At 39.6% G+C, this 23,025-nt stretch overlaps 1 protein-coding gene across 1 annotated transcript in view; it reads right to left on the reverse strand.

Moving 5' to 3' along the window:
• The window catches only part of LOC126481844 (nonsense-mediated mRNA decay factor SMG9), a 94,960-nt gene that overhangs the window by 16,594 nt on the left and 55,341 nt on the right, over positions 1–23,025 (reverse strand). Inside the window, exons 6-7 of the mRNA XM_050105807.1 lie at positions 13,271–13,418; positions 6,680–6,827 (exon numbers count right to left, since the gene is read on the reverse strand). Of these exons, the coding sequence (XP_049961764.1) occupies positions 6,680–6,827; positions 13,271–13,418 (296 nt within the window). The remainder of the gene's footprint in view (positions 1–6,679; positions 6,828–13,270; positions 13,419–23,025) is intronic.

The raw sequence follows: 23,025 nt of genomic DNA on the forward strand, positions 1-23,025 counted from the left end.
TATTTGAACTTTTTGGAAAAATAACCAATCACGAATTGCATTTTGAAAAGTCATTCAGGATTATCCAGTTTATTGTTGTTGTCGGAAAAATTTAAAAATGATAATATTTGACTGAATCGGATGCGGGACATAAGTTTTGCGAAATATCGGTGCGTCTATCAACTGATTAATTGACCAATAATCATTGATCCTTGCCTTTTTTACAATTCTCATACAGATAGCAAGCCCAAACCATTTTCTAAGTTCGGGTGCCGCAACGTCAACAAATTTGGCATTTTTTATTCAGTTTTCTTCTATGGCAATTTTGACTGTAGTACTTGTTGGTTTTGTTGCTAATGTATTCGAAAAGATTGTTCCTAATGTATAATTTGAGGATATCCTCAACGCTCTCTGTATCTTTGGGAAATATGTTTGGACCTGAAGATCCTTCAAATTTATTATTGGTTCTCAGTAAATCAAAGTCTGAGCACTGTGCACTGTCTTCTTTGTCTGAATCGATTGAATCAGTTGGCAACCGTAGAGTTTGCTGAATTCTTGTTGGACATATTTCACTATCTTCCAACGCTTCTGCTTCACTTTCATTTTTTCAATATCCCATGTCTTGTTCCCAATTGGCCAAGTCGTCCAGAACGTCGGACAAGATGTTCACACATTCATCGTAAATAATCGTATTGTCTCTTTCATCTGCCATTATGAAAGGGCACAACTACTTATAAAAACAAAAAACTTGTTGATGTGTGTAACTTATTGTTACCTAAACAAAACATCAACAGAATGCAAAAGATACTAATGTGCTGTCGCCGGCCACTGCACGATACTATGCCCACGACACCACTGTGGTGTCGCCGGCCGTTGACCGCTATTTCGCACACGAGACCACTATGGTGTCGCCGGATGGCATAATGTTAATGTAAAGGTAGGTGGAATCAATAGTGATGAGCAGGGCATCATGTGGTAAAGGGACAGGAACTGTGGAGAGTTGGTGGGGAAAATGGTTGATGCCTTTTATATAGGAGGGTAAGTTCCGGGTAATAGGTTGAAGGTGTTGGTCTACAAGAGCAGCAGAAATTCTCTCAGTAACTGGCCACAAAGGGGCATCCTGGGTGGTTGGGTTTATGAACTTCAGTAAGTATGTAGCAGTTGGGAGTGCAGTGAGTGGTAGGGGTGAGCAGAGGGATGGGCTCCGGGGAGAGGTTCTGGGATGGGCCTAAGGATTTGAGGAGTGACTGGAGATCCTGTTGGATTTCTAGAACGGGGTCACTGTGGCAAGGTTTGCAGGTTGATGTATCTGACAGCTGGTGGAGTCCTTCTGCCAGATAATCCTTGCGGTTCAAAACAAAAGTGGTGGAACCTTCATCTGCAAATATGATTATAAGATCAGGATCAGTTTTTAGATGGTGGACTGCAGTTCTTTCAGCGGATGTAAGGTTAGTTTGCATGTTGAAGGATTTGGGGAATGATGGTGAGGTATGGTTCAAGGTTAAGAAATTCTGGAAAGTTATTTTGAGGTGGAGATTTGGGGGCAGGGGAGATGGATCACGATTGGATGGAGGAGTGAACTGAGTTAGGCAGGGTTGTTCAACATTGGTCCTTAGTTGAGTCTGATTGGTAGGGTTGGTGGCGAAAGAGTTTTTCCACTGTAGGGACCGGGAGAAGGAGAGAAGGTCTTTAACAATCCTGCATTATTGAATTTGGTAGTGGGACAAAAGGCGAGGCTTTCGGAAAGGACTGATATTTCTGTGGGGGCTAAGGATTCTGGAGGAAAGGTTCGCGGCTGTGTTTCAGATCTGTTTAAGTTCTGGATTCTGTGTGGTGGTGGGAGGAAGTTTTGGAGGGTGGGGCAAATGTAGTAGGTCTGCGAGACAGGGTTTGTCAGCTATTGGGGGGGGGGGGGGGGGTGGAGGAGGTTTGGAGGTTGTTGTAAAGCGGATGAACAGTGGTACACCAAGACAGGAGTAGGAAGTGAGCAGGGTGGAGAGATTTTTCAGTTGGCCTTGTAAGTAGAAGTAAAAGTATCTTGACCCTCTCATGGCTCCCAGTACAGTGAGATGGAGTATTTTACTCTATCCTTTCTTGCATTATTTTATGAGGGTCACTCCAAAAGAAATGAACACTATTTTTTTTAAATCCATCTTTTATTCTACATGTTTGAAAGTTTTACAGTGTGTAGATACATCCTTTAGGAACAATATTTTCATTTCTCCACATAATTTTCATCCGTCTCAACTGCGTTATGCCATCTTGGAATCAACACCTATATACCTGCATGGTAAAATTCTGGACCAACCTGTTGGAGCCACTGTTTGGCAGTGTGCACAAGGGAGTCATCATCTTCAAACTTTGTTCCATGAAGAGAATCTTTCAGTTTCCCAAAGAGATGATAATCACATGAAGCAGGGTCAGGACTGTAAGGCATGTGTTTCAGTGTTGTTCATCCGAGTTAAGTGATCGCTTCCATGGTTTTTTGACAGACATGTGGCCGTGCATTATCGTGTAACAGCAAAATATCCTGCTTTTGCCAATGTGGTTGAACACGACTCAGTCAAGCTTGAAGTTTCTTCAGTGTCATCACATATGCATCAGAATTTATGGTGGTTCCACTTGGTATGATGTCCACAAGCAAGAGTCCTTCGGAATCAAAAACCACCGTAGTCACAACTTTTCCAGCAGAAGGTGTGGTTTTAAATTTTTTTTTTTTTCCCTTGGGTGAATTTCCATGATGCCACTCCACTGATTGCCTCTTCATCTCTGGTGAAAAATGATGGAGCCATGTTTCATCGCCGGCCGAAGTGGCCGTGCGGTTAAATACGCTGCAGTCTGGAACCGCAAGACCGCTACGGTCGCAGGTTCGAATCCTGCCTCGGGCATGGATGTTTGTGAAGTCCTTAGGTTAGTTAGATTTAACTAGTTCTAAGTTCTAGGGGACTAATGACCTCAGCAGTTGAGTCCCATAGTGCTCAGAGCCATTTGAACCATGTTTCATCACCCATCACAATTCTTCCTAGAAATTCATCTCCACCATTCTCGTACTGTTCCAAAAGTTCGCCGCATACCATTTTTCTTGTTTCTTTGTGAGCCACTGTCAACATCCTGGGAACCCACCTAGCACAAACCTTTTTTAACGTCAACACTTTCAGTATTTTGCAAACACTTCCTTCTCCTATCCCAACGTAGTGTGATTCACTGTGATGCGTCTGTCAGCAGTCACCAATTCATTAACTCTCTGCACATTGTCTGGAGTGTGTGCAGTATGAGGCCTGCCGCTGCGAGGACAATCCTCAGTATTGCCGTGCCCACTTTCATCACGTAACCTGCTTGCCCACCGCCTAACTGTACTGCAATCGACAGCAGCATCACCATACACATTTTTCAACCTCTTGTGGATGTTTTCCACTGTCTCGTTTTCACAGCACAGGAATTCTATGACAGCACGTTGCTTCTGACGAACGTCAAGTGTAGCAGCCATCTTGAAGACATGCTGTGACGGCGCCACTCACAGGAACAGGTTGAACTAAGTTTGAAAACAAGTGGGAAGGATGTATCTACACACTGTAAAACTTTCACACATGCAGAATGAAAACTGTATTTTTACAAAAATAGTGTGTACTTCTTTTGGAGTGACACTCGTAGCTTAGTTTATTCATGATCCACCAATATGTCATCACCTTCAGAGCACTGAGTGAGTGCCCGAAATGCACGTGGTTCGAATCTTTTAGGCAGTCAGAACATTAACAATCTCCCACCCTCCCTCCCCTCCCCCTCTCACTCTCACTCTCTCTCTCACTCTCTCTCTCTCTCTCTCTCTCTCTCTCTCTCTCTCTCCCATCTGCCACCCCCAAATATTGCTTTATCAAGCTGGAAATATTTAATATTGCAATAAATGTCTACACTATTGTTTATTTCATAGAGTTACTTGCACATGGATCATATTTTTCATCATTTGGTAATTCTGTGACAGGATACAGAACTACATTTTATTTCAGCAATTATTGTAAAGTTATGTCCAAATATAGTATAGCGTTTATCACTGTCCTCATCCCATAACATGTTACAAGGAATTTTTATTGTTCACTCCGCATCTTATTCGGCATAATTCATCTGAGACAGCAGACACAAATTGTATTATAACATAATATATTTGCAATTTTTGAGGATTAATTTACTTAAATTGTTTTACAAATTTTATTTACAAGTTCAATAGTTTTGTGACAGGAAAATGCAAATTTTTCTCCAACTTGAACAATCTAATTTACTAAAGACATTGCATTCTCTATATGTGGTTTCGATGCTTAAGTACTGAAAAAGGGTCTTGTCCACAGTAAACAAGGCCCCCTTGTGTGACACGGCTCCGTGACATTACCTAATACCTGTTACACAAGTGTCATAAACCCTTCCCAGTGGCTGCCACATGAGCGATTTGGTCTTCACAGGCCATAACACGATCACTCTGCAATCCTGTCACCTCATTGCCGTGACTCATCAAACCACACTACCATTACACGGGGCCCCAAACCTCTGCACAAGCAAGAAATAACCATTATCTTTTAACTCGTTACCAATTATACCCTCTTTTTGACTAAATTATAGGATTGTTGAATACACTTAATATCCCCAGCAGTAAGCCTCCCCACCTCATGGTTCTTTTGAATTGTAACTTCATCCTACCCCCAGCCGTTTTGTGATCTTTAGGTCCCCAATTTGGACAACACATCTCTCCGTGAGTGTGTCATAATCTTTCGTCAATGTAGTCACCAGTTCCATGGAATGGGGAAGCTTTATACAAGCTACCATGCACTTAGTGGGTTACTAGGACTAGTTCACACATAATTAAAAAAAAAAAAATTTCACTGCTGGTTTTGCAGTCTATACCTGGCACACTTTTCCTAGGCCTAAATGCCAAATTCAGCCTGTGTTTAAGGCTAGAAGCAGTTAATTCTAGTTGGGGCTGCTGACAGGCAACACTTTTCCAAGTAATACCTGTAGGCAACCATAGGATGTGTGGGAAGTGACTCATGTGCTATCTGCAGTGACATGGTCATAGCAGCCAGTGAGAGGAGCTTGGTCCTTCTGGACTTGGTTTCCAGGCTGGCAGGATGTGCTTTTTAGACTTCAGTCCATCTCAGTACAGCTGCAATGGCTCTTCCAGGTGGTTTGTGGCTAATGTACCTTCCCTAGGATGTGCCCCTTGCATTCTATCTGCTGAATACATTAAGTTTTTAACTGTCAAAATCCATGTTTAATTTTAATAGAATTTGGATGCCTACATCCTTCAGTATGCTATCAACTATTATTACTCAGCTCCCCATGCACTGGTACACTAGCAACAAAAACTGGAGTGTAAAATCTGACCCACAAACAAGGAAACAGCTGTATATATGGCTGTTTCTGGTTATGCTTATTCAATACCAGATGCAGATATCAAAGAGTAGAACAATGGTACTTTGCTGTGCACCATCATAATAAATATGACAGCAACTACTGATTGCTAAACTGGAATATATACACAACAGATTTTTTAAAGAATTTAAGAGAAGTGGCCTAGGGCAGTGCTGTATGGAACTCTTTACACAACATTCATGTTCCTGAACACAAAAGAGCTTAAGCATGCCAAACAGCGACCTGTGATTTCTCTTTCTTATGGAAATGAAATGATTGTGTGGCACTGTCGACTGGGAGGCCCTATCCGCAGAAGTTTGGTCGCTGGGTTGAAAGTCTTATTTCAGGTGACGCCACATTGGATGACTTGCGTGTCAGTGATGATGAGATGATGCTGATGACAGCATAACACCCAGTCCACAAGCAGAGAAAAATCTCCAACCTGGCCAAGAATCAAATCCGGGCCCACTGCATGACAGGCAAACATGTTACCACTCAGCTAAGCAGGCAGACACTTTCTTAGGGATAAAAAACATTTCATATTTGGGAACCATTTGGAGTCCTCGGAATAAGCTATGAAGGACAGAATCATTACATTGGCTGTATCAGGAAGGACTTCACAACTTTGAAAATTCATACAAACTTATTCATATGACTTACAGCCTTAGTCTTTGTGTCATCCTGAAGGAAAATACATCAAGTTTTGATTCATGTAGTACCCTAGTACAGAATTTTGTCTCAAGTGGTAGTGGCAGTTGCAGCAAAGACGACAGCCTCTAACATGCCCAAGCATGCTCACTGTGTGTTTTGGATTAGTGTGCTCAGATATGCTGGAAAACCTAATGCTGATGACCAAGAATTGAGAACACAGATCATGCAAGATGTAGAACTCCACACTACCTCTCTCAAGTCCGGGATTTCCTAAATGTTCGCTTTCCAGGCCAAGAGGGCGCCAATTGCATGGCCCCCCACAGTTACTGGACCGAAAAATTTGACTTTTTCTTTTGAGGATTCATCAATGATACCATGTTTGTTACCACCCTTATCGGCTTCTCTACCAGAGATCAGAGCTAGAATCTGTCTCGCAATTGAACAAGTCATGCCTGACATGCTGCACCAAGTTTGGCAATAAATCTGCTTCAGATGGTAGGTGCACCACATGACCAGTGGAAGTCACACTGAAACTTGATATATTCACTATAAAATGACACAAACTATTTCTGCAAGTTAAATGACTAAATCAATATGAATTTTCATAGTTGTAAAGTCTTTTTTGACACAGCCTTCATAATTAAAGTATTACCTTCTTCATCAAGATCTGGCAGAAGAAACATGTTGATTGGTTCCCCACAGACCTCAGGAGACAGTATATTGATGACACTTCCATTAGCAATACCCAGGCCACTCTGCAATTGTAAATTGGACCTGGCAAAGGTTTGGCTGTATACATCCTGAAACAAAAAACAATGTGTATGTAGGTCTCTAATTTTCAATATTCTTTTCTGTTCAGTAGCTCAGTGCTAGAAAACAGAACCAAGATTAGGGGTTCAATCCGAGTCACTCTTGAATTTTCCTGTGTCGTTTATCACTTCTGTCACCTCTGGTAATGTTTATTAATGGGAAAAATTCCCAGTTGCACCACAGTCTGGAGTTCACATTATATCGTACGTCCCTCTACCAATGGCACAATAAGTCAGTTCAAATGTCAGGGGGAGGCAGTGGCATACCATTAGCTAAAGAGCCACACCTAGTAAAGCCCTGTGGTGTTCAAGCCAACCTTCAGTTTTATGACAGATTTACTTTATACAGAGATGCTTCACTCAAACAAGAGAGAACAGGTACTATTGTCTATTTTATGGATCTAGGCTATTTGTATGCAATTCATTTATTTATGCCTTGAGCTACTAACCTCCCTCTTCTTTTTTTTTACACTGTCTAAATTACAGTGGGTACAAACAGTCAAATTTCCAAAAGTACTGCACTAATGCCTGGCACAGTAGTTTCTCCTTCCTCCACCTATACTCCCAAATAGTATTTCCGGGAACTCTTACTAAAATTAAAATAATACATAATATAGCATTTGTAGTACATGTATTCTGTTATAAAATTACATAATTACCCTTCATTTCCAACGTATATCTACCACACATTATTATGCCAAACAGTCAATATAGTGATAAAATTGGTGGAATTGTGTGATATTGTAGAATCCATGGGATCTGCATTGAAAAGTTGTTCTTTTCAATCAACTTTTTTTTCCTCAGTGCAGTTTCAGTAACCTATGCTGCTATTATTATCTACATCACTATATCAGAATGTTAAAAAGTATGTAATAAGTCAAGAAAATAGATAAACCTGTTCACAACTCAAAGTCTAGTTTGAACATTGCAGCACTTTACTAGGTTTCATCCAAATAGAAATGGTACCCAAGATGCCACTACTTGGATAGTAAAGTGAATTTACTCCCTCACTTTTCATGCGACATTAGATGATAAAGGTAAAAAGAAACACAACAGCAGAGCTCCTCAAATTTCCTTGTCTTGTGCAACATCAAAATGAAACTGCAATGAAAACTCAATGATTATAAAATGTAAGATTGTGACATGTGATGTGCATATAATCAAAGTTAAAGACATTGAAACTACTCAGTTGTTGGAGAAAGTTGTCCTCAGGTTTATGAAGGATGACTCTTTTGTCATCTGTGGTTGTTAAAATGATGTCATTATCAATGAAGGTTTCCATGCTGTTAATGCCTTAAGAAAAGCTCCACAAAACTGAAACATACAAATGCGGTTTTTGACATGCTCCACAGTATGATGTAATTCAAACTCCATGTGTTGACAGGGCAGTAATAATCGCAAAGAAAACATTTTTCAGGTATCTCCAATAGTTTTTCAAATTTTTAGTTGACAGACATACAGAAATTTAGTGGTGAACTTCACACTAATCATAGCCTTCACCTTACAAGGCACAGAAAAAACTTAATTAATTTAGGTAACAAGTGTCTCAACAGTAAACATGTTTTGAACAGATGGCTCATCAAAAGTCAAGAAACTTTTTAGGAAAAGGCAAGCTATCTTGGACAGGTGGCTAATGAGAAAACAGTGTAATGAAACTTTTTACCATTCTTCCACTACATGCTAACAGGCAATTTCAACAAATGGTTGACAAGAAAAAATAATACAAATACCCCTCTCTAGTCACTAATCGAGAGTTTTTTTTAGAACATTAGAAGCCTTTGCAGTAATCTCAATGAACTTACAATGGATGTCAATGATCAAGAAGATTTTGATTGCATCCATATTCTATGTTTCAATGAGCACCATGTTACTCATGGTCTAGGAAAATTAGCAATGAATACTTCCAACATGACAACTTCATTCTGTCAAAAACTGAAGAAACAGGTGGTGTTGCTATTTATGCCAGGAACAGTAACAAGTGTAGTGCACAAAGAGCAACATTTCGAAGTGTATGCCATATAGCATACAAATACTCTTATTTACTGAATTTAATAGTGTATGAGACACTTTCAAGATATTTTAGCCTCTTTTTGAAGCAATTAGACACACTACTAGTGTGCATGTATAGATGTGACAGGTGTGATGATTCTTGGGTATTTTGTTGTCAATTTTCCGACACATTCCAGTGGCAGATCAGACTCAGAAAATTTGATGTCCACATTTAACCTTACTTCCTCAGCCAAATTGTATACCATAATGTAACACTGTGGTACACTAATTGACACTGTATATACAGCTAATGTAAGTGTTAGTCAAGTTCTGAAATGTCTTTCTAATCACAATGGACTAAACCTCATTATTAATGATGTAAATATTAGGAAGAATCTAACTGAGCCTACTGGAACATAGTATGGAGGCTAACTGAGGAAACTATCCAAGCCTTTAAATCATATATACAAGATGCATATTGGATGCTTCCATATGATGAACACAATACCAATTCCAAGTACTATTTCTTCAGTGATTAAATGGCATTAATACTTGAATGCACTTTTTTTCAAAAAGGATATGTAGGGTACAAACCAAAGAATCCACAAATAAGTCAGGGAAGAATACAAGAATACAGACTTCACATAAAAGAAAGTAGGATGTGAATACCAGAGCAACAATTTCAGACTATCCAGCATAGCTAAATCACTACAAAAAGTATTGCGAAATACTAAGCCAGGTTATTAATATATCTCAAAGTTTGTATTTAAGCTGAAAAATAAATAACTGTATCAATAAAATCAAAATTATATGTAAGGTAATAAATAGTCAGATTGGTGCTGCCCCTTTAAAAAGAGGTGATGCTGCAAATGTTACAAATTATTGTCCTATCCACCTTCTTGCAGCATTATTTAAGTCCTTGAAGCATAGCTGTATTCCATGATTGTGAGACCTCTTGACAGCTTAAACATTACTAGTAAAAACCAATGCAAGTTTCAAAAAGCTATCTCTACAATTGAAGCCATAAATTCATTCAAAAACGATGAGCTGGAATGTCTAAACAAGCAGACATTGCCAGTTGGTATATTCTGAGATTTTCCAAAAGCTTCCAACTGTGCTGGTCATAGGATATTTCTTGAAAAAACAAGTCACTTCAGATTCAGATGACAAGTGGATAACTAACTAAATTCTTACCTGCAGGACAGTCAGCAAACAGTAGTTTTAGATGTAAACAAACTGGTGGAAGGGTAGTCTGACTGGGGAATGGTACTTTTTTTCAGTCCCACATGGATTTGTCCTTGGTCCCCTACTATTTATCATTTATGTTAACAGCTATCTTTGTCCTCCAACAGAGCACATAAGTTTGCAATGCTTAGCAATAAAATGAGCACTGTGACTGACAGCGAAATATTTGCTAACTTAAAATACCACAGACAAACAACTGCTTATTAATATTCAGAAGTGGTTTACAGTACATCCACCAGCAATAAACCTATATAAAACTGATTACATCTAGTTCCATTCTGACCATAAAAGCTCCCAGAAGACTGTTTATTGCACATGGACATCAGCAGACACGGTGAGCATTTTGTTCAAAATTCTTAGGTGTCCATATAGGTAGCAAACCTTAGCTGAGACATCACATCATATTTTGCAAGGACTGGACTCATCAATATTTGCGATCAGGTTAACTTCCAGTGCAGGGATTTCAGTACCTCAAAGATTGCTTCTTTTCATTAATTCCACCCACTTCTGAGAGATAGTCATAAAGTTTTAATCATCACCACAAAAAATTAAGCTGAGACCATGAAACATGATGATAGTGTTAGTCACGCTACATGTTCACCGTTCAATGCAGCACATCTTTTGCAATGATGGACTACTTGATGGAGGTCTCAGCTGTGGAAATCTATGTCAAGGCTGTTCAGGAAACGTTCCATCGCAATAATCACCTTGTTGTCATTCTAGAAATGCCTGCCACATGAATGGTTTCTTCATATTAGGAAAGAGAGAAAAGATGATGGGTGCCAGGTCAAAAGAACATGAGGAGAAAAGACTGTGTGCTTTGCAGTAAGAGCTGGGGAATTGTTGTTGAGCAAAAGCAACCCCTTGGACAGCTTTCAATAACCCTTCATCTTGATAGCCTTCCATAACGTCATCAGGAGATTTCAGTAGCATGCTACTGTGACGTTTTGCCCCTTGTGAGCATAATCTGTTATCACTACATCATGGCACTCACAAAAAATACTCAGAATCAATTTGCCTGATGATGGTTGGGCCTTCATGTTCTTTGCTGCTTGCGAATTCACATGTATCCATTGCTTGTTTTGCTCCTTGTCTTGGTGTCATAGTGATGCACACAGCACTCGTCCACGATGATTAGGTGGTGGCTAAAGAAGTCATTTGGATTGGTGTGACATTTCACTGCTGCTTTGCCCCCTCCCAGACATTTTAGAACTACTAGTGACAGTTTCTTTCATTTTTTATCATCATGGAAAGGTTATCCAGCAAGGAATGATATAAGATGCAGACAGAGGTACAAGCTGAAACTTCCTGGCAGATTAAAACTGTGTTCCAGACCGAGACTCAGACCCTTTCATGGGCAAATGCACTCCTGACTCAGCTATCCAAGCATGACTCATGACTTATCCTCACAGCTTTAAGTTCACCAGTACTTAATCTCCTACCTTCCAGACCTCACAGAAGTTCTCCTGTGAACGTTGCAAGACTAGCACTCCTGGAAGAGAGGATATTGCAAAGACATGGCTTAGCCACAGCCTGGGGCTTGTTTCCAGAATTAACTTTTCACTCTGCAGGTAGGGAGGTAGGAGACGAGGTACTAGAGGAGTTAAAACTGTGAGGATGGGTTATGAGTCATACCTGAATAGCTCAGTTTGTAGATAACTTGCCCACAAATGTCCTGAGTTTGAGCCTCGATCCAGTAAAAAGTTTTCATCTTCCAAGAAGATGCAGAGTGAAAATTTCATTCCAGAGATATGAACTGTTGACACTCAGATCTGCATTTTTATCAGAATAATGAAAGTTCTGCCTCCAATGGTTATGAATAATTATTCCAATACATGTATGGTATACAGCTAAACATTATTGTGCATCTGATGAATGTTTTCAAAAACATGGTTATACTGACTGCGGCACACAATTCTACGACACATTTGTGTAAATAATATTGGATTTGGGCATACATTTTATAATCAACACTCACTGCCTGCTGCAAAAACACAATACTTATGATCTATGTTCCAATACATTGTCACAGCATTGTCCTTTTTGACAACAATGAGTACTTTTACTCCACAGGCTTGCTTTTCATTTTACTTATCAAGGGCCACATCAATGTCCCATTCCTCACTAACAACATGATCCAACAATTTGTCACTACATTCAGTCCAGAAGAACAGTGCTGCCGAATGTTTGCCATTTAATTAACAATGAGTCCCACCAAACAGATCTTTTAATGTTTTCTTCCGTCATAGGTGTCCACAGTACTACCAAAATGCCCACTCTCACAGACATCATGTGTTTGTGAAATTTCTGATAAGTGGAACACAGTATATTCTCTCAATCTGTCCTACCCAATTCTCACTCACTTTTGATAGCACTTAACATACATTTTTATACACTCAATTAAAAATTCACATCCATTTACGGACTAATGAGCCACTAAATACCTCGTCCCTGTAAATCTCTGATATTTGATGAAGATTTCTGTTTATCTCATATTTTACATATTTTTTGGTTCATATTCACAAAGACACAATCATTACACATTGCTCAAACCTACATGTAAATAGTGTATAGTTCTTGCCAAAACATTCACTTCTGTGTGGCAAATGCCCAAAATGGCAATCCTACTGTAGTCTCTCATGTTTCTTCAGTGGTATTTGCCTCACTGATCTATTCTTCTTGAATCTTTTTGAGGTGATTTAGAACAAGGGATGGTAATCTCAGTCTGAGTGGGAATACTGCCACTGAAATCGATAGACTCCATATGACCTACCAAATATAAATTACAAGCATTCATTTGATTGGTGAAATTAAAGAAAAATCTTAGATATTCAAAAAGAATCAAGAACAAAGATTTCTCAAAATAAACAGTTTTTGCGATACAAAAAATTAATTAAATAGAAACACACACACACACACACACACACACACACACACACACACACACACAGAGAGAGAGAGAGAGAGAGAGAGAGAGAGAGAGAGAGAGAGAGAGAGAACCAAATATGCTGCTAGTGAAAATTTATTAGCTTTGGTTGAAGAGTAGTGTAATGTAAAATGCTGCTGGTGGTGGTGGTGGTGGTGGTGGTCGCAGTATAAGTTTTTTTTCTTGTAGTTTTGATTCATGGTTGACCCATTATTTAAGTACAAACTAGATTCAGAAAGTTTTGTGAGTGGCACATGAATAAATTGATTATTACCTGCATCAGGCTTACATTCCCTGGATTATAATCATCTGGGGATGTTTTTGTATGAACTAGCAAGAGATGAGGATAATACTCTACTAGCTCATCATCAGCATTGAAGACTGTTGTTGAAGGTTTGAGCATCTCTGCTGTCTGTATAAACCTAGAAATATAAAAATCAGTACTGCACTAGAGGTAAAAGAAAATATTAACTTAAACATTAAATTTTCATTTATAATGATAAATACACTGCTCTGAAAAACTTAAGGACGAGATAGATAAAGTAACATAACACACTAATTATTTTCTGGAAATGAACAAAAGTGTTCGAGTATGCTGCCAGTAGTCTTCCAGTCATGTACGGATAGCTGGGTGTCACATGGAGTGAGACGGACGTGTGTCCACGTGTGACTACAGCACCAAATGGGGCTGGTCCCACAACACAAGGCAGATGAAGGAATGGGAAAAGACAATGGGTGTAAATTAGTGAGAGGTTTTGGTGCACTGGGGTAGTGTTCTTAATTACAACATTGCCCGGAGACAACATATGGATGACTTCATGTGGGGAAGAATCATAGAAAATTGGTCACAATAAATTCCATGGTATACAGTCACTGTAAAGAAACTTCTAAAGGAACAGAGATTACTTCATAATATATGTAAAACAAAGTGTATGGGTACAGATAGGGATATGCTGAATGAAATGCATTTGGCTGCCAAGAAAGCAATGCATGAACCTTTGTACGACTACCATAGCAGAATATTGTCAAATGATCTTTCACAAAAGCTGAAGAAACTCTTGTCATATGTAAAGGCTGTTAGTGGCACTAAAGTTAGTGTCAAGACACTCACAGACAAGGCAGGAACTGAGATTGAGGGTACCAAAGCAAAAGCAGAAATACTTAATTCTGTTTCTAAATGTTCCTTTACAAAAGAAAATTCAGGATAATTGCCCCAGTTTAATCCTCACAGCAGTGATAAGATGACTGAAACAAGTGTTTGTGTCAGTGGCATTGAGCAACAGCCAAAATCACTAAAATTGAGCAAAAGCTCCAAGGCCTGACATAATTCCTATCAGATTCTATACTGAATTTTTGGCCATGATAGCCCCTCTTTTAAATATAATCTGAAGTGACCCAAGGTAAAGAACCACTTATGTTCAGGGTGGGTTGCGGCAACGAATCATGGTGAGGGTGCAGCCATTGTTATCTCACAAAAACATCAGGAAGTTAAACATTTCATCGAGATACATGTTAGTACATTCGCAGCACTGCAGTGTGGCAGCGATGCCCCCTTTTGCGCTTGGGATGGTTTACTCTTGTTGTGCTGCAATTGCCAGCTTTTGGACAAGAAGATGATGGTGATGTCTGTATCCATGAATGCTGATGCCCAGAAGCCCACTTGGCAGCAGGTGCCCTAGACAGGGCAAGGTGTGGCTTCTCAAAGAAGGTGCCAATGGCATAGAAGCCTGCTGGGACTCTTGCAGGGGATCACAGCCTCCAGGAGAGGAACTTGCCCCTGCGAGTGAAGGGGCAAGGTGCCAGGTTACCCCCACCAGCAGCTGTACCACCACGAACTCAATCTGCTGTCCCCCAGGGCAGGAGACTGGCTGCTGCTGAAGTAAGCCTGGGGGCAGCTCACCTATAGGAGGCACGATGAGTAGGGAGGACGACTTGTGCTAGAAGACAGTCTGGGAGAGGCAGAAGCTCAAACTTGGGATGGCTGTTAGCTCACCCATTGCACTCTGGTACCTAGCATAGTCCTCTCATCATAGTAGCTGCTGCAGGACTGTGGATACCTCTGTGAGGATTGAAGCTAATTTATACTGGTCATGCCAATGTACAGCTTCCAGCCACGAACGAATTACAAATCTGTGGTTTGACAGAGTAAAAACTGCTTGACCCATCCTTCAAGAGACTCTCCTCTGCATCGACAGGATTTCAGTGCTCAGGCTGGTAAGCCTTGCAATGCACAAACAGCCTCAATTCTGCAGCCAGCATGTCAACACTATGGTGTCAGCTGGCTGCTTATGGCTTCTTCAATTGTTGTGTCTGAGCTGCCATTTTCCACAGCAATGCCCAAAAAATTATGATGGCACTACAAATCTGTTGCAGATGCCTTGAACAAAAAACTGTGTCCTGTAGTTGGAAAAAAATACAGGTCACACCCATTTGCTAGAAAGGTAACAGAAACGATCCACAAAACTACCATCCCACATCCTTGATATCTGTTTACTGTGACATCTTAGAACATATTCTGTGCTCAAACATAATGAGGAATCTGGAACAAATGAGCTCCTCCATGGCAATAACAGCTCAGACGTTTCAAAGATGATCAGTTCCCTACAGCAAAGTACTATCTGAAAGAAGGTGCATAAATATTCAGTCAGATCTTGATAAGATTTCAAACTGGTGCAAAGATTGGAAGCTTGCTTTAAAGGTTCAGAAATGCAAAACTGTCCACTTCACAAAATGAAAAACATAGTATCGTATGACTATAATATGAATGAGTCACTGCTGCAACTGGTCAACTCATACAGATAGCTGGGTGTAACACTTTCTAGAATGCAAAACGGAACAGTAACATAGGTTCAGTCACAGGCATAGCAGGTGCCACACTTCGGTTTATTGGCAGAATACTACGGAAATGCAAACAGTCTATAGATGAGATTGCTTACAAATCACTTGTGCAACCCATCCTAGAATACCACTCAAGTACGTAGGACCCATACCAAATAGGACTAGCAGGGGATACTGAATATATACAAAGGGCATCAGAAATTGTCATAGGTTTCTTTCACCCATGGGAGAGTGTCACAGAGATGCTGAGGAAACTGAATTGGCAGATTCTTGAAAATATATGTATACTTTCGCTCCGGTAGGGGTTGTGAGGACAAGATCAGACTAATTCCAGCATATATGGATACAGCTATTCTTCCTGCACTCCATATGAGAATGGAATTGGAAAAAGCTGTACTAACTGCTACAGTGGGATGTACTCTCTGCCATGCACTTCACAGTGTTTTGCAGAGAACAGACGTAGCTGTAAATGTATGACTTCTTAGCCTTTCCCAGCATAATAAGTCTTGAAAGTCTCAGAGGATTTGGGTTTGCTGCTGGGTCCTAAAATCAAATCGATTCAAAATTTTTTGGCAATCCAACTGTTCATCATCTTCAGGACAACGCTGCTGCTGCCGCTTCTGAGTGCCACTGAGAACTGATCAGTTCTCAGTGGGACCTCACAGCAGCAGCAGCAGCACTATCCTGAAGACGATGAACAGTTGGATCACTGAGTATTGGATCGAGTTAATTTTAGGATCCGGCAGTAAACCCGAAGAGACTTTCAAAAGCTGTGGATATAGATTTAGTTTCACACAAGGGGCTTTTGTTAAATCTGTGCTGATTCTTTGAGAGAAGTCTGTTTTTCTCCAGGAACCTCATGATGTTTGTGCTTAGAATATGTGCTAGGAGCAGCAAACACTTTGATATCAGAGCTGTTGCTCTGTAATCCTGTGTATCTAGTTTTTACCTTTTTTGTAAGCATGATTGACCTGAGTTCTTTTTCAGTCACATTGAGTAAGGTTCGTCTATCAGAACATCATTTATTCTGCTAGTATGAGATTGGTGCATAACTTCACTCTGTTTTTAGTTTTGCATGTTGGTATTCTGGCTGCTATGAATTTATTTACCAATTGTAGTTCACTGTTGCTATTTGGGTTTACATATTGTCATTTTGTCACCTGGAGATAGTGAGTGGAGCTATGGATGGTAGAAAATGGAGAGCCAAATAGAGAAATCACAATATTTCTACATATTTTTCTGTTTGAGTTCAATAGAGGAGTGACAGCAGCAGAGACAGCCAGAAACATTTGTGCTGTGTATAAGGATAATGTTACTGGACAGAGAGCATGACAAGGAAATGGTTTACTCATTTTGAGGAGGAGCATTTTGACATTAGCGGCTCGATGTTCAGAAGACCTTCACAGTTTGATGAAGATCATTTAAACACATTAATCCACAACTATCCACATCATTGTACTTGAGAACTGACAAATGTGATTAATCCACCATTGTGTGTCATCTGCATGCAATGAGAATGGCTCAAAAATTGGGTGTATGGGTGGCGCATGCTCTAAGCCAAAATCACAAAAATCTGTGGGTGGTCATATGTGCACCTCTGCTTGTGCATTATTAGCTGGCTTGTGGACAATACCGACCATTCCTGTCTTGTATCATTACTGGTGACTAGAAATGGTGTATTTATGCTAACATAAGGAAAAGAAAGAATGGTTGAGCCCAAACAAAGCAGCAACTACCCGCACAATGACCTGTGAACATCCAAAAAAGATAATGTTATGCATCTGGTGAAACAGCAATGGTGTGTTGTGCTATGAAATGTTTCCCCAAGAAGTAACCATCACTGCTGACATTTATTGTCAATAACTGAGACATCTTACAGACGCAATCCAAGAACAATGAGTAGGAAGACTGCGTGAAGAGATGCTACTCCATGATAACACCTGTCTGAATTTGGCTAGACCAATGAAAACCACTATACAGGAGTTTGGTTGGGAAGTCATTCCATAATCACTTTATTCACCCAATCTTAGGCTCCATGATTTTCACCTTTTCCACATTCTATCAGACAATCTTCAAGGAACTTCCTTTCCAGATGAAAATGCTCCCCAAACATGACTTGATGAGTTCTTGTCTCAGAACCATGTGATTTCTACAGTCACAGAATCAAAAAGTTACCTCAGTGTTGTAAACAGTGAAAGAGAATATATTATTCATGACTAACGTCTCTGTCATGTGTATTAAACTTATAGAAAAAAAAACTATGAACTTATGCACAAACTCAATATAATATCGTATTTGAGCACCAAGATTAAGATTAATGCTCTTAGGCAGCAATATAGATTGCTATTGTGGTGAGCAAGAAAGCAGTACGCGCAACTGGAACGATGGTTGCTAGGCTGGCAATACCATATGGTGCTGAAAGTATGCCAGTGGTATGGAAAGACTATGCGAGTCATGATGGTGAATATAACTTGGTAAGTTTAAATGTTGGGGACCATCGAGACTTATGTGCGGTGCTGCTACCTTTCTTACAGAGTGACAATTATTGAACCACATGAAAAAATGTAAATTAGTTACAAACTACGGTGTGCACATGCTATTCAACATGTAAACATCACTATACATATTCAGATTTAGATTATGACATGTTCGATATGCCTGCCATCATTGGCAGTATTTGGTGCAGACAAAGAGTGAAATTCTGCATGACCTGCTGAAGCGTCAGAACATCAATGCTGTCAATGACCTCCTGAATGGCTGTTTACAGCTCAGCAGCGGTTTTGGGGTTATTGAAGTGCACCTTGTCTTTAATATAGCCCCACAACATGGAGACATGTGTTCAGATCCGGAGAATAGGCAGTCAATCAAGGCCCATGCCAGTGGCCTCTGAGTGCCCCAGAGCCAGAATGCGGTCCCAGAAGTGCTCCCCCAAGACATCAAACAATTTTCTGCTTTGATGGAGTTGACCTCCATCTTGCATGAACCGCATCTTGTTGAAATCAAGGTCACTTTGGATAATGGGGCTGAAATCATCTACCAAAACCTTCATGTACTGTTTGGTAGTCACCATGCCATCAAGGAATATCACACTGATTATTCCATGACTGGACACTTCACACCACACAGCCACCCGTTGAGAGTGCAGAGACTTCTTGATCGTGAAATGCAAATTCTCAGCCCCCAAACACGCCAATTTTGCTGTTGACTAACCCACCCAAATGAAAGCAGGCTTAATTGCTAAACCAAACCATACGCAAGCACATAATAATTCCCATCATTCCTCATGGTCAACCATGCAGTTTTTTATTTCATAAAGTTCAATAATTGTCACCCTGTATGTTCAATATTTTGGAAACCAGTACTGACATAATAATTGTTACGTGCAGTCCTAAAGTGATTAAAGCTTTGCTTCTATATTTTTATTATGCAGTAAACTATATTAAGAAGCAAATGATATTTAATATTCTACCAACAATGTACAAATAATTCCTAAGTTATGCAAAGTTTACTAGAGCTTTCTATTGCAAACCAGGCATTTAAGTCAGCAATAGGAGATCTAATATCTGTCTCTCCAGTGGGGAGGGGGAGGGGGGGGGTAAGGGACATCCCCCAATTTTCCGTTATCTTTGAGATTAACTGTAACAAACTGTGTCATTTTGTGATATCTTTACAGTGTTTGTTACTAAATGCAGCAAAAAGGCATTCCGGAATATTATTTAAAGTAAACATAACTAATGAGGAGGTATTGAATAGAATTGCGGAGAAGAGGAGTTTGTGGCACAACTTGACAAGAAGAAGGGACCGGTTGGTAGGACATGTTCTGAGGCATCAAGGTATCACAAATTTAGCATTGGAGGGCAGCGTGGAGGGTAAAAATCATAGAGGGAGACCAAGAGATGAATACACTAAGCAGATTCAGAAGGATGTAGGTTGCAAGGTAACTCAGGGAAGATTAGCCTTAAAACTTCTGGTTCCACGTGAATAACATTGACCAGTTCCACTGTACGTTGTCTCTGTCACCTCCTACAGACATGTAGTTAAACTGAGAATTATTTACAGAGGTTTAGCATGATTGGGGGATCCTGCAACACAGCACTGACTTCAGGAATAATTTTCAAAACATCTATCTTTAGGATATGGGATGCGTTTTTAAAATACTTATGCTGAAGATAAGAAATTCGAAAAGTGTCACAATACATTGGAAAGTTAGGACTCCACAAGAAGTGAACTTTGAATTAAAAGTGAATGTAATAGATGGCTTGCAGACAGCAACACAAAAAAATAATGGCATGTGTCACGGAATATAGTACGTTCATGTTGCAAAAAATTTAAGTTCATGTGCAAGGGTTATGAACATTTTGTGGATGAAATATCATGAACAATCATCATGAAGGCAACGTGAAGAAGAAGACAGACAGCAGCAGCAGATGTGGTGAAGCCAGTCATGCACCCAGAGGTAAGAATCACATTTTGTAGAGACATCACGAAAAGTAGTTCAAAGTCACTGATAGAGTCGCATGGGGGTGCACATGAGGCACATAATGCAGAGAGCCGGCATGCAGGCATGGTGCTGACACATCCTGAACCAGCTACTCCACCCAGAAGGTGCAAAAACTTACTGAAAGTGAGTCAAGGATCATATTAATCACAAGAGGGGATTAAATTATTAGAGTTAGATACTGTGGCATATGCTCTTACTCGGAAGATCTAAGAGGCAAAGGGGACACAAGATGAGTGATTTAGAGTAAACTGAGGAACAGGATGGCAGAAGAAACCGTAGACTCTACAGAAAACATTGCTGAAGCATGTACTCAGCTAGTGAGTGATGGAAAGGAAACTAACAAAAAAAGAAGGCATAAACAGTAACTCGCAGGAAATGTTACAAGCTTTTATGAGTGAAAAATTGACAAAATAGAATCATCTACCAGGAAGACTAACAATAAATTGGAAGATCTTTTAGGGAAACTTAACAGCAAATCTGATGAAATAAGAAGGGATATCAAAGAGAATAATGACACAGTTTCTCAGGATACGAGCAGCAAACTGAACAAAATGGCAGCAGTTCTCACAGGGGAAAAATCTTCAAGGGAATACTAACAGTAAAATACATAACATAATTGAAGAGCTTATTAAGAAAACTATCAAAGAATTTAGAGCATTAAATGAAAGGATTTAATGGCTTCATGGAGGAACAAAAATAGTTACTAATGAGTTATCCAATAAAAGAAGTGCAGTGATGTCTTTCTAATTAAACTTAGTACAGATAAAAGAAATTTAGAAATTCTTTAAAACCTACTTTCAGTGAGGAGACAGAGAAATGTGAAAAGACAGTCTCTGAAATTAATAATTAGATACACACAGCTATTTGTCAAAACAGATTTACTTCAAAATTTTGTTGATAGTAACACAAAGGAGATTTTTGAGAAGGTAAATGGTATTCAGCAAGAGGTCAGTGATTTTGCTAACAGTGGCACTGATATTACTGCTGAAAACATAGAGAAGAAATTAGATTCAAAAATAAGAAGTATGGTCATAGCAAGTAGTAATACTACAGGAATGTTGTCAATGGGAACCACTAGAGCGTGTACTTTCCACAACTTTGTTGCAAAAAGGAAATTACAGGAACTTTTATTAAACAATTTAACAGATTATTACCAGAGGAATTGATGGTAGGAGGAAGGTAGGGCGTTTTATCACTCGGTTGGAAGGTGACACTCTGTCTTGGGGAATGTCAGGAGGCGATACTTGCCACTCCTGGAGAGAGAGAGAGAGAGAGAGAGAGAGAGAGAGAGAGAGAGAGAGAGAGAGAGAGAGAGGGAGAGAGAATACTGGTTGAGTAGTACTTAAGGTAATGTCTAAAACAGCATTTTTCAGGGAAGAAACTACTCAAATAGTGGGTAAATACATAATGTTGAAGGAAAGAGTAAAATAGTAAAGAGACAAGCGTTATTCAAAGTGATGAGTTTGGAAACATTGATGGAGGTTTCTGCCATGGGGGTATCAGATCCATGTGTAGGTTCTTATCATAGGAATAGATCTGCTGGTAAATCACGTGGCTATTACAGATTTTGAAAGAGGTAACATGACCATGACAGTAAGTGGTACCAGAAATGAGGTAAACTTCTCCGACTCAAAGTTCACACTCATGTAGAACTTTCTGGGCATCATATTCGCCAATGACTGAAGAAATTATTTATTTCACAGCTGCAATTTTGGCCTTTGGACCATTTTCAAGTGGTATAGCAAAAGAGTTTGCTTCGAAATAAATAATTTCTACACTCAATGGTGAATACAATGTTCAGAGACAGAGGCAGAGAGGGGGGGGGGGGGGGGGAGAGATAAAAATAAAATTTGTTAATTAAAAATACTTCATGAAGAAGCACTTGTTAGATGCTATTTAAAGGTGAGGCATGAATGTTGTCAATGGGAAGCCAATAACAATGAAAGTACCTCATAGAAAAGAAAGAGTGGTCATAACAATATTGAAACTGAAGTAGTGGGTGATGAAATAAGGTCTAAGGTAAGCAAAATGAAATAATTAATAAAAGACAAAAAGGAGAATTAGAAAATTTGGTTTTGAATTATTAGAAAGTGTTTTCAAATAATCCAAGCTTAATGGGAAATATCCCTTTCAAATTCAACTGCACCAACCTTTTAAATTAAAACTTTATCCAAAACCTTTAGCCAAAGGAAAGAAATCTCAAAAAATGCTGGACTTGCAAATAACCAAAAGACTGACAAGCCAAAACTGCACACTGTTAGCATTTGCAACAAAAGGGTGACTCAGTAAGGGTAATATCAGATGCTAATGGCATAAATAAGACGAACGGAACCTCAGAATGAAAGGTCAGAAGCTCTTGAAAAGTTAGGACAAAACTTTGAAGGAGTTAGCATGTTATCCAGTCCTGACCTAACAACTTGTTATTGGCAAATTCGGTTACCAGAAAATTGCTGGTAATGCATAGCTTTTGTTTATGGATACGAGTGCCACCATTTCGGGGTAATGCCTATTGGAAAAACATCTTGGTGTCAGCATTCATCAGGATGCAGGATTTTATACTAGGGAAAGAGCTGTTGGGTAAAATCACAGTTTATGTTGAAAACATTTTAATTGCTTCCAGTGATTTGCAAGAGCATAACAGGATTATGGACACAGTACTGACTGCTTACCAAAAGGGAAATGTTACTGTC

Source organism: Schistocerca serialis, chromosome 1, assembly GCF_023864345.2.
Source record: "Schistocerca serialis cubense isolate TAMUIC-IGC-003099 chromosome 1, iqSchSeri2.2, whole genome shotgun sequence".
NCBI classification, from domain to species: domain Eukaryota; kingdom Metazoa; phylum Arthropoda; class Insecta; order Orthoptera; family Acrididae; genus Schistocerca; species Schistocerca serialis.